General features: G+C 39.9%; 1 protein-coding gene across 1 annotated transcript; it reads left to right on the plus strand.

The window, feature by feature from the left end:
- The first annotated feature begins 10,373 nt into the window (after positions 1 to 10,373).
- Positions 10,374 to 11,387, plus strand: LOC139145284 (allatostatin-A receptor-like). Its single transcript, XM_070716335.1, has one exon. It carries the CDS (start codon positions 10,374 to 10,376, stop codon positions 11,385 to 11,387), a length of 1,014 nt encoding a protein of 337 aa, XP_070572436.1.
- The last annotated feature ends 2,095 nt before the right edge of the window (positions 11,388 to 13,482 follow it).

Raw genomic sequence — 13,482 nt, forward strand, 5'->3', positions numbered from 1 at the left:
GTTTACTTTTTATCTAAATTGCCATGAAATGTGACTGATAACATTTGTGCCAGGGTTTTAAAATCCGGTATCAACTTCTTTCTTTGCTAACCTTTCGGTGTATATTGAAGTATCCAGTATTCGATATGCCAACCAGTCGATACACATGTGACGTACACTTATAACAGTAGAATTAATGTTGTGAGAGAAAATTGACACACATAACATACTTCTCACGTTACTGTATTAATATGGACACAATCTGCTTGTTACAAAATGTTTGCGCCTTAAACTAAAATAATTACAGAGGAATGTTTAACAGCAGAGCAGCTAGTGACATTTAAGCTAAATGCTTTACGCATGCGCAGTTCATCGTAAGGGATGTGAGGGTGCTTGAATGCGAAGAATTTCCCGTGGCAAAGCTTTTTGCATCACGCTAGCATATGCTTAGGTGTGAAAGACCCTGCATTGAAGATATTCCTTACTGTAGTTGCCATAAGCAAAAGCGAGTTGACGCGCATGCAAATTTTTCAAACAGGGAAGCGTTGTTCTTATAAAGGGTATATACACATTATTTCCCACGAGAACTGAGGGTCACCTTGCCGAAAATGTCAACAATACCATTAGCTACTGACTAGAGGTCCATAACAGACAATTTGGCCAAGCGATACGATCACTGATAGGCTGGTGATTGTCAGGGCTCGGAATTATTTAAACTACTTAAAAATCACGATTTCTATGATGTTTACCTTAAAATCTCGGTCGTCGAGAAGCAGGAGAGCGCGCTGCAAAAAACTCTATAGAAGAAACGACGTGTGTCGGCTATCCCTAACTCTCTGAACAGCGGGGCTGATGTTACAGATCAAGATCTATTTCAAATAATCGTGTTTTTTGCATGATTCCCTGTGAACATTGACATCACACGTACGAATCGATGAATACATTCGATACTGGCATCACGGATGTGATACCCTGTGGCTTGCGAATCGGCATTAGTCGAGATTTCGTACACGCCTCGTCCAGGAAATCCTTCAAAAGTCCCTCTCCATCATATCCGCGTGTAACAAGGTAATGCGTGTCATTCTCCATAACATAGTACACCACAGATACATGTATTTCCTTCGAGGGAGATGTTACAGTTTAATTACGCGCCTTTTTTCAACGCAATATTTTTATCAAAGATGACATGACAACCTATCAAACTATATATTTTGAAAAAAAACAGAGAATCTGAAGTTTAGTATAGTAGCAATAGTTTACTCGAAGGTTGAGGGGTACATAATTGGGTAGAAAACCTAAAACTTTGGTAAAATCAATTTCAGCCAAAAAGTTGCTCACTTGAAATTCAAATGTCTCACTTGAAACTAAATTATATGTAGGGAAAAGGGTCGTCCGGTTTTGCATTATCTATCGTCATTCTTAAATGACAGGAGTTGAAAGCTGAAGACTGACATTCAAAAATAGTGATTACGAGAAGCAAAATTAAAAGCGACTCTTATTCAAAATGTTTACACGAAATTTATTGCCAAATAAAATTGTCGTTTTGTTGTATTGTACTTAAGAGCACTATGTTAAAATTTCACAAATACTGACCCGGTCAGAGTGGAGTTAATTTTTAGACGTTTAAAAGAGGAGAAAAAAGGAGCCAGGAAATCGGGCGATTTGAATCCGTGACAAATTGCGTCCACCCCTTCTGATGTCGTGATTCTTGATATATCATATTCTATTAAAAACACTTGTTTTGACATTTTCGATTTGAAATTTCAATGATCTAAGTCGTGACAATGCCCCGGTCCTCAAAGATTCACAGTGAATAAAACAGAAGGCAGATGCAAGACATCCTTCTTTTTATATATATCAATACAATGGCACCAGACTTTAAATCAAATAAGTCAAAACGTCGTTTCAGCGTGACAAATCACGTCCAGGTGATGTGTCATCTTTCAGATATTCTTGGCTATCATCGTGACAACTATATCATTGGGCACATTGCTTTTATTCCTTCTGGTTTATACAAATTTAATATTCAATAAGGTCAACTCTTAGTCGGTTCTTTTTTTTTTTTTTGAAAAAGATAAATTTATTTCAACATAGTCACAAATAAAACAAATCTACATAACTGTGATGCGTTAAAATTACAATGCGTCTTGTGTGAAAAAACAAGTAATTAGCTGTTTGATTACAAAGATCATCATATGAATGCATTCAGGATGCATTCTTCTCCTTCCAGTCTTACAAGGCTTGAAAACTTTGTGATAAAATCCTCAGTTTTGTTCATCATCTTATAAATGGAATACAATGTATTCATCCATGAGGAGAGATGACATTTCAATTGAATGACATAGGATTGAAGGGAAACTTTAATCCATCAAGAGTAACCGAATTTCGAATATTCCAAACTGTATATTTTACAAAGGAAGTAATACAGTAAATAATGTCAGATGTTGCATTATTATCATTTTCGATTCCTGCAATTGCTAATCTTTTGATATTGATATTATTATCAAAGTTGTGGTTTCTGACAAAGAAAGAAATACATTTCTGCCAGATTTCTTTAACATATTTACACTCAAATAAGATGTGTTCCAGTGTTTCTTCTTGGCCACAAATATGGCATTTCCCATCACTTAAATTGAAAGTTTTGGCCAAGCTTCCTGTGACTAGGCCTCGATGGAAAATCTTCCAATTTAAATCATTTACTGAATTGCTGACAATTCTGTTGAATTAAGACGGCTGAATAGAGTAGCTTTGTAACTGTCAGTAAACTTAGATTCTCAGCCCATTTTTGACCAATCTGACCTCTGACTGCATGCCATTTCTTATCAACTAATTTCCAATAAAGTGACTTGGTTTTGACCTCACTTTTTGTCAGACCATAATTCTCTAAGTCTAAGATATCATAGTTTTCTTCATTTTGGATGTTTGAAGAAATGATTTGTTTCCAGGAATCTGGAATAGCATTGAGGAGTGTTTCATACTCTGTTTTGATTTCCTCTTGCACATGTCTATTTGTACCTCCTCTAATTTTTGCAATTATTTCCCATTGTTGAAGCCAGTCATTTCTGTCATCATTCCAGATGTCCTTAAGCCTTAAAATTTCACTCTTTGACCATTTGTCATAAAAGAGGATACTTCCTTCATTCTTAATATTGTCGTTATACCACAGAACTTCTCTAAGAAGATTCTGTTTTGATGTTGGCAGATTCACTCTTGTAAGTCTAACTCTTAGTCGGTTCTTGCATGTGAGTTTGACCCAAAGCGCCCTCTATCGTTAGTTTGATGGAAACGGGGCAGAATACATGGCCATCATCACAGTAGTGAAAAATTAGTCAACAGTTACAGCGAATGTCCCTTTAAATAATTCGTTTATATATAAGGCCAAAAAAAAAAAAAGAAATGTTTCTGGTCAGCGCGCGCGTCACTTGAACAACAGCGCGTCATCCTTTTTTTCCTGGTTTGAGGCCGGCGGCTGTGGCAAACTACATACTGATTACTATAACACCAAACCAAAACGGCTGAAGAGAAAGAAAATTCTTTGGGGCACATGATCAGTGACTGCATGAACAGTTTAAATGTTACTATATTGATAAAACTACAAAAACTCAGTGTTATCCCCAGGCCATAGCGGTCCCGCTACGCTTTCGCCTCCCCCCCGCTACGCTTTGATTCTCCCCGCTACGCTTTAAAATATTCCCGCCATCCTTTAGTTCACACGCTCTGCGTAGCTACCAGCTGATGCATGCATTGTCTACACATAAGCGCTCACTGCAACTTTTAACCTGGTGAAAGAGTGGAAGGTGTGAAGTATGGTATGCATCAGATAAGTTGTCCGGAAGTGTTGAGAGGAACGTTAAAACAATAGAAGAATCGGCTGGGTTGTTCACAAATTTTCATTCCAGAACGACTATTACGACCAACAAAGACAGTATACATCGCGGACAAGTGTTCACAGAGGTAGGCGGTGTAGCACTAGCAGGGCCTTTGATCACATTCCCATGCTTTGATCAACGAAATGGACCGCAAAAGAAACAAGAGTTGACTGTTGAGGTTGATTATGATTGTACAACGATGAGTTTTGTCTGAGTACGATCACGATCGCGATCGAGTTCACATTGCATAAATTTCAATATGGCGGCGGCCATGTTGGTCGACAGGTTCATAACGTGTTGACATTGATCCTGGCGTCGCGTGTGGTTCCACTCTGACACGTTCTCTGAAAGATTTTACACCTGATTTTCGAGGGATTCTAGTTGTACTTAGTTCATGTCTTGTGATCATCTTGGTGGTATTTTAAAATCAAGAATCGAACGACGATGTTCAGTGGAAGTAGACGTTATCGGGGGGGGGGGGGGGGGGGGGGGGGGGGGGGGGGGGGGGGGGGGGGGGGGGGGGGGGGGGCGCTGGTTGAAATCTATCCCCGTGATGAAAAATTATTCGCGGTGTTTGTCGTTCAAAAATGATATAAAACTCAATTACATTTGAATTGTGTAAAGCTTAAACTTGTGAATTTTCCTCTTTGTTGGCAAGTTTTGACAATTTATTAGCAATATATGTATTAATGAAACTCCAATCAGACGAACCATTTCTTGCTCTCAAAGTTTCAATCTGAATCTTCTGTTTTAATTGCAATTGTAATTACAATACTGTGATGATTTATTTAAGTGTAATAAAGAGTTTCCATGATGTTCAAACTGCACACTTGTGTGTTACCATTGCATTTTGTTGTGAGTGTACATGTATGTGTGGATGCATGTGCAAGCTTACATCCATATGCAAATATAAATTAATGATATGCAAATGATTATGCAAATTAGCCGCTAAGCTTTGGCGCTTTAACTGACCCTGCTCCCTCCCTTGAGGAGGAGGGAAAAAAAAAAAAAAAAAAAAAAAAAAAAAAAAAAAAAAAAGCCGCATCGCCGCACCATTTTTTAAAGAAAGGCCTGACCAGAAACATTTCTTTTTTTTTTTGGCCTAACATCAACGACCCGATTATAGGAGTAAAATTTGAAAAAAATGAAAGATTAAATGTAATGCCCTTATGTACGACAAGTGAGTGCTGTAGATAGCAAAGCGTTTTTAGCAACATGATGGCCATGTATTCTGCCCCATCAAACTAACGATAGAGGGCGCTTTGGGTCAAACTCACATGCAAGATAGGCAAAATGCGCTGTGTTAGGGACCGTTCAGTTTTTACGGCCGGGGGGCCGGCAAAATCCAGGGCGGGGTCATTGTAATTTTGGAATCCGCAAAGGGGGGTCATCGCTTTTTCACTGGTAGGAAAGGGGGGGTCACCACGTTTTCAAAACATAATACCAACAATAAAGTTCACTTTATGCCATGGCCATGATCGACCTCTTTACCGGCTGGCCGCCTTCGGCGGCCCACTACAATAAATATACATTATGTATTACCCATGACCCTCTTAACGGGCAGACGCCTTTGGCAGCCCATTCCAATTAGGTTCACTTTATGCCATGGCCATGATTGACCCTCTTTACCGGCGGCCGCCTGCGGCGGCCCACTACAATAAATTGACTTTATGTAATACCCCACGGCAATCTTACCGTAAAATTCCCAATTGAAGCCACAGCTTGTATTAGAAACATTTTTTAGGGACCCCTGGGATCACGCACTGAATAATGGTAATGGCCGCGCGCCTTCAGCGGCCCTGTCCAGTAAAGTCTACTTTATGCAATAGCAATGATCGACCCTCTTTACCGGCGTGCCACCTTTGGTGGCCCACTAGAATAAAGTTGACTTTACGTAATGGCCCATGACCCTCTTAACCGGAGGGCTGCCTTTGGCGAACCACTCCAATAAAGTTTACTTTATACAATGTCCATAGACATGAGTTGTCTATGGAAATGAAGTTAAAAATTGCCTTACAGTCGTCCTAATTAACAGACGTTTCAATGGATGTGGCTGAGAAGTTTGTGCACTGGCATCTCTGCTACACGAATAAAGTGCGCCGCGTACCGGAGTTCAAATCCAAACCATGCGGGTAAATTTGACATATGGGTTTTGGTTATTTTTCAGGGGGGGTTCATCAATTTTTTTCGTCTGAAAAGGGGGGGTCATCTTTTTTTCACAAAAAATGCAAGGGGGTTCTATATTTTTTTGAACACCGGCGACAAGATTTTGCCGCCCCCCCCGGCCGTAAAACTGAACGCTCCCTTATGTCCAACGCCACCTTAGGATACACTGTTTGCAGTGAGATCCCAAGGGACGCAGGAAACACGTTTGTGTGGCTCAAAACGACAGGCGCGGTAAAGACGTTAATACACCATTTATGTTTTCCTTTGAATATCTAAAGCGGGGAAAACACAAAGATCCCTAGCATCTCTCTTTGAGAAAGGGAATAACAAATTAGGTTATGCCTTGACGAAAATTGGCGTGTATTTTTGAAAGAACGACACTGGTTTTAAACAATGGAGGGATTAATTCACTTACAGGAGTTTAGATGCGTCACTTCATGTACGAAGCGAGTGTGCTACCGAAATATTGCGTGGTTAGAATCAACACAAGTGATCCAATGCTACCCATGAACATTGTCCAAATGCAATGTGAAGTTTCATTTTCGAAAACTGAAATGTACAGGCTTTTCGAGCGAAATGGAAGAGTCCGGCTCGCGGTGACTTCTAAAGTATTCGACATGCTTCCGATGTCCAACAATGTCAACAAAAATCATAATTCAAGGGGATTTTTTCAGGACTTAATATTCCAAGAACGACAGGGAACAGGAACAATGTAGTCCACAGGCGTGCTCGTTTATAGATACTTACTCTACCAAGGCAAACACTTGTCACAGTTGAAAAACATTGTGTGAAAGGAGAGAAATAGTTCACATTTTCCCAGATTTTACTCGGTCCGTCTTTATCTCTATATTTCCTACGGATTACAGGTCTGTTTTTCGACGAGGAAGATACAAAAAATGCCGATTGCTCGTAAAAATGAGAATTCCAAAAAATATTTTTGACTCTTTCATCAGTAATCCAAAAATTAAGCATGTGGTCTGTCCTGCAATTGCTTTCCAACCATGCGACAGAAAACTTATATTGAGACCAGTTTGTTCAGAGGAGTGACGGCGACCAAATAAAACAATAACTTCAAGATAAAAATACATGAGTCGATAAAAAGTAGTTCAAGCCAGAAAAAATCACGACTAGAGAAGAAAATGGTATAGGGTGCAATAGTAATTGTGGAAATTCCACTTGAGATTTCACAAAGTTGTTAATCTATTAAGTGTCAAATACTGGTTATGTGCCACTCTGAGTAAAATTCAACCATTGCCGTAAACCTAGCCCGGCTTTCATAGATGAAAATTACACATCACGTCGCTCTATCAATCGCCTGTAATCATTTCCCGCCGTTGTTCAGAGTGTTGGAGTTGTAGACGACAATTAGAGAAATCGAGCGCGAAATCATCACGCTGTCCGCGTAGGCCGTGATAACGATTCGAACCTTTGAACAAAAGGCACTGGCAACCGCCAACTCTTCTTGAACGGTTCCGTAAATGTTCTTGTGAAAAGAGATTTCATGGAAACGCAGTTTTCATTCAAAGAATGCAAAACTATCATCGGAGTCAACATGTAGTTATTTTTACATGTGTTGTACATGCAAATTGGGTGGCGAGGTGACTGAAATGCGGCGCATGAGCACACGAATCAATTTCTGTCGTGACATTGTGCGTTGACAACTTGTTTGAGAAAATAATGCGACGAATGGTTTTGATAATGTCACTGTTCCGTTTGAGCTGTCAACAGGCGATGCCATAGCGACGACATTAACGCACACAGCAATTTCACACTTGTACGCCATTACCATGCCGCGTTCTTTCATTGCTGATCGCAACGTCGAAAGGTAGTTTTGATATTTGGTCAGCGCAGACTCAAATTACGCGTCGACTTTATCTGTCACTTGCTGTGCAAAACGAGACGGGAATCATTTTAAGTTATACCCTATAACGCATTGAAATTACCTCTGTCCGAATTTCAGAAAAGATAATGAGAAAACAAGGAGTCATTTCAAGTTGATTATTATCAAAATTATGGGTATATGATGCAAGACATTTTCTGTAACTTTGTAAAGTACTAGTGGTGATGAAGTTGACACTCAATCATTTCTTCCATTCAAATATAAAAAAAGGATCGCGAAATAAAAGAGAAGGAAATAAAGTTGTACTTTTTTACTTTGTGACATTCACTGACAGAATAATTTGCATACATTGGGATAATTACCCTTCATGTACCTCATTATTAGACATAGGTGCAAACAGTTGCTTGCAAACAGAAACTTAATATTTCAGAGACATCATTTCAGGTAGAATGCACCTTGGCGACAGATATGTAGACTCTCAAACTTTTACAGTATTCTTTTGGCCTGCCTCTTGTAGGGGTCATTTTGAAGCTTACGGAGTAAATAAAGCTTTCACTGGCTTAGTTTTTTAAAAATTTGGAATTTAGTTTTCCTCATAGAGACAATACAGGTATGACGGCCATTTTGAATTTGTAATATCGGTAATTATTGTGTAATTTGTTTCGCTAGTACCAAAATTTGCACTTTGACCTCCGATTTTTACTCTTAATTTTGAAAGAGAATGGTTGAAGGTTTGCTTGAGGAAAGTTTGAGCAAAAGTTATACGTGTTTCATTTTCGAGGCGCCTATTACCTTAATGTAATAGGTGTATGGGGCCAAGAGACCGAGTCTGACGCTCATTCATAGTTGAAAACTACAAAACGGAGACAAGTACCAAGGTCACGTATTCTCAACCAAATCGTATCTCTGGTCGACCACATTTGACTACTACTCACTTGAGTCGGCAGGCTACCTTCACTAAATTGTACCGAATTCTGTTTTGGAAATTTCAATCCTTCTCAGTCAATGTTTTTTATGGACTTTAATATACGCTGGATACGCATAAATACCAAGGGGTCTCTGATAGCTCGGTGAAAATGTCTGCGACAGAACACCAGCGATTAATAAAATCAATGCATAGAAAATAACTGTCAAATTCGAGTTTTATGCCTTCAGCTGCCTTGCCATTTTATAGGTACCAAAAGAAAGTCAACAAGTTTATACTCCGGTAAAATTTTGCGTCAAAAGTTATTTTAAATCAAGAGCATAGAGTTTCGTCTTTCTGAAGAACCAATCTTCTCTGAATGAGATTGCACAACACCCGGAGGAACGTTTAGAGCACTATCTCTCATTCGATTCAGGATGGCATTCAGAATCCTCCCCTGTCAAATTTCGCTTCCCGACTCAATGCATGAGTGCTCATGTCCCTCGAGACGACAATACGGCAGGTTTCCCGTGGTCGCCTGTCACTGTGTCTTATTTATATGCTGATCCCAGAAGAAATATTGCTTTCGTTGTGTTGGCACTTCCATGAATGATTCCGTCCGTTCAGCGTCTTCGCGGAAAAAAGACTTTCTTCCAGTTAAGCTGAATGTAATCGTAGCCCCGTCGACGGTATATAATTTTTATAGGAGAGCGTTGACGGTATAAGCCTTGTATTTTTTATAGGAGAGCGCTAACAGCACGGCATAATCCCGATAGCAACCTGCAAAAGCACGATGCGTAAGTCTGCTTAGATCAAACAATTCACCGTTCTCTGTTCTTTCGCGACAAACCCGTGCCTGCCAGAAAAAATCTCGCTCTGCAGAACTCGGATCTTACATTAAATGTATAAAACACTCTTGGTTCGGGAACATAATGAAACTCGGGCTTTCCAGTTGTCTGTGCCGCTTTTCACGTCATTTGATGTCGTACACTAGAACTCTGGGCTTGAAGCCACTATGGCTTTTAATGCCTGTCCTGGCAGCTGTTAAAAAGGTTAGCTCGAAGGGATTGAATCGCGAGATATCTTGTGGGATTTGTTAACGCATATACCGGGAAAAAAGGAAATAGTTTTACGTGTCTTGTGCTCTTTTTATCGAGGACATGACATAATGTACCGCAGAACACAGTCTATCGTTCAAAGCTATCCGTCGCTATTGCAAAGGCCTGCCATCCTATCAACATCTCTTTGCTTACACAGTAGGTTTGTGAGGTATGGTGGTTGAAATGCCAAAGCAAGCCGAAGAGGAGAAACCAGAACACGGATGATCCACCTCCCCACCTCTCCCCTCCCCGTCTCGCTCCCTCCTCTCCCATTAGCCACGTCATGTTTTTCAATCCTAACAACATGATCATAAAGTAACTTCTGCTTTTTATGATTTCTCCTTAATAGAACAAAGCACAGCCGGTCTGAACAGCATGATGTTTGATGCACCTAGCTGTTGTGTTTAACTAGTTACCGGAGCGACCCTAATGCAACTTCGGTTGTTTCCTGCACTTCGTCGGATCGAGACTGGACATTTCGATTAAGCAATCATTGAGTTCACTAGATTTTGACGATGGACAACGCGACCAATGTCACGTATACCACTGGTTACGACGATTCCATCTATCTAAACATCTTCGCTTACATCGAGCTGGTCATGGGAATCATCGGCACCATTGGCAACACGCTGGTCATCATTGTGGTTCTCAGCACCCCGAACATGCAGACTTTAACCAACTATTTCATCCTGAACCTGGCAGCGGCCGACCTCCTGACGTCCATACTGCTGATCGGAAACCGCTTCCCCTTGGACGTTGGCGGACTTTCCATCCCAGAGGGCCTCGCCGCAGACGTGTACTGCCGCGTGTACTCTAGCGCGCAGTTCTTTTGGTTCACCATCAACGTGTCGTCGTGTAACCTCGTCTTGGTCACCATGGAGCGATACTTCGCCATCGTGCACCCGTTAACCTACGGGAAATACTTTACCAAACGCACGGCTGCCGCCATGATCAGTGTCACCTGGGTGTTTGTCTTCGTTCTGCAGTTTTTCAACCTGGCGTTCCACGGCTACGACCCAGACTTCGGCTGTTTCCTCGCCGTCTACCCGAGCCCGGCAATCGGGACCGGCATCGGGGTGATGTACTTTGTGATCACCTTCCTCATTCCCATGCTGTACATGGCCATCGCTTACTACAAGATATCGGTCTGCCTCCACCAGAGCGCTAACAGCATCATGGCCGGCAACCTGGCCGATGACCGCGCTAAGACGCTGCTGGTTGCCAGGAAACGCGTCATCCGGATGCTGTTCCTGGTGATCCTCGCCTTCGGAATATGCTGGACGCCGGACAGTCTTCTGTTTCTAAGCTATAACCTTGGAAATCACATAGATTTGAGCTTGACCTACGTCCAGTGCATCGTTGTCTTGAAGTTCGTCAACTCTATCTTGAATCCTTTCATCTATGTCTTCAAGTACAAGCAATTTCGTCAGAGCCTCGCGAAGAAGTTCTGTATGTGCGTGCCATGCATACGGAACAAGATAGCGGACGAGTCAGTGGTTGTTAACACGCTAAATACAACAAACAGTTAAACTGTGGAGATCCACTTCACTATTTTATGTCGTCAAGACCATTTCAAACATGTCTCCGAACCCAGTTTTTACGTCCAAGAGACGGTTTATGACACTATCAACAATATAATTGATCATGATTTTGTGGATTGAACATCAAACGAACAGAAAGAACGCTTTCAAATTATTCTGAAATTGTAATGATTCTGAGCTTACAATTACAATTGTGTAACGATGAACTTTTGACAGATTTCGTACAAGCTCCAAAAGCCTGTTTATATTTTGCTGGATTACTTGTTTTTGAAATGTCGGAACTTGACAAAAAGGCGAGCGAAGGGTTGTCATGCTTGATAGAAAACGTCAAAGTCTTCTGATCCAGCCATCAACAGACGATGGCTGATGATACATTAGATAAAAGTCATTTCATTTTAATCCCATTATGGTCGAAGTATGGCCGTCTGAGGAAGAAGAGATGAAGCATGTACTTCATGGCCAAGTTGGCCTCTGAGGGCAGTATTCCTAAGTTTGGTTAAGGGAGAACATCAACGGCTTCTGAGTCACAGACCCCAGGGTATATGGTTGAATACTGTTTGTATATAATATGCTTGATTAAAAATCTACAATTTTTGTGCACAGCATTTTTTCAGTAATATCCACCTCCAAGCCTATCAGCCTTCAAAAGGCACCGACGATAAAGTAGCGTTGATTACCAAATACTCCACAATTATTCCAAATGCCACTGTCATGCTTTTTCGTAAACAATAATTTTATCGCATTTGTACATATCAAAGATTGGATGAAATTTGTTCATAAGGCTATTGGGTGACAAAACTATTCACAGCCATTTCATTTTATAACAAGCTATCAACCCACCGGCATACAACACATGTACGTGTTTTTATATACATGTATTGCAAAATGTCAGAGCGCTTGTAAGAAGCTAATGTACTGATTTATATAGATGATAATTGAAGAGGAGAATTATGTCCTTTCTAACGACGAATGCTGTAAACGTGAGCAAACGATCTCACTTCTCTATAACATGTGAATCTTTGCATTTTGCACGTTTTTACTTCTTGATCAATCTTATTTTCAAGAGCTGTTGAAAATTGTTAGGCGGGACCTGACATGTAAGAATATACAGGTCTTTATTTAAAGTTTCTCTTTTAAAAGCCCCGATGATCATATTTACAAATTACGATGTTCGTATAAATGACAAGTTATAAGATTAAATCTGTTGAAGCGTACACACGAAGGAAGGTTCTGATGGGTTTATCAGCAGTGTCATCGAAACATTAGTACGCATCAAAATGGGCACCCAAAGTAGTACAAACAGATCTAGCCAGATCAAAAACACTTTATATATATATATATATATATAAATATATATATATATATATATATATATATATATATATATATATATATTGTCAAAAATTGACAGGACTTAGGCGTTACTCAGAGTTTCACGATATATATATATATATATATATATATATATATATATATATATATATATATATATATATATATATATGACTACTAACATGCGAGGAAGACATTTCATGACAAGATGTCTTAGAGTCTTACGATTATAGAATGCATGCCATGTATTTACAAGGATTTACATTATTTAACAGCTTAAAACGGGCTTTTCGAATCGGGTGAATTTAATACTAATATTCTATTCGCATATGACTTTGTCTGCAGATTCATTGATTGAAAATGACGTCATGTAAAGCACATTTCATTTTAGGTGTAATTAGCGGACATATTATTATCAGACCTCAAAGTTTCATATTATCACCATATGTAATCCTGAAACGAACAATTATTTCCTGTCTTTCATGATATTACAATGTTGTCGTACGGTATCAACATTTCGGATGAATCATTGTACCTTGAATTTTGAATTTCATAACATATTCGCATCCTTCCGTCTTTGAGAAGTTTAATTCTGATATATAACGATCCATACTTTGGATTCTGATTCAACCCTGGTCTTTTATCCCACCTTTTGGTAAATATCGTGATCAGAGAATTTCTTTGCCGCCTTCCATTGTTGGATTTCCTGTAATCTTAAATATCATTTGTACACGTATGTTTTCCTCACTCT

This window comes from Ptychodera flava, chromosome 1, assembly GCF_041260155.1.
Source record: "Ptychodera flava strain L36383 chromosome 1, AS_Pfla_20210202, whole genome shotgun sequence".
Taxonomy (NCBI): Eukaryota; Metazoa; Hemichordata; class Enteropneusta; family Ptychoderidae; genus Ptychodera; species Ptychodera flava.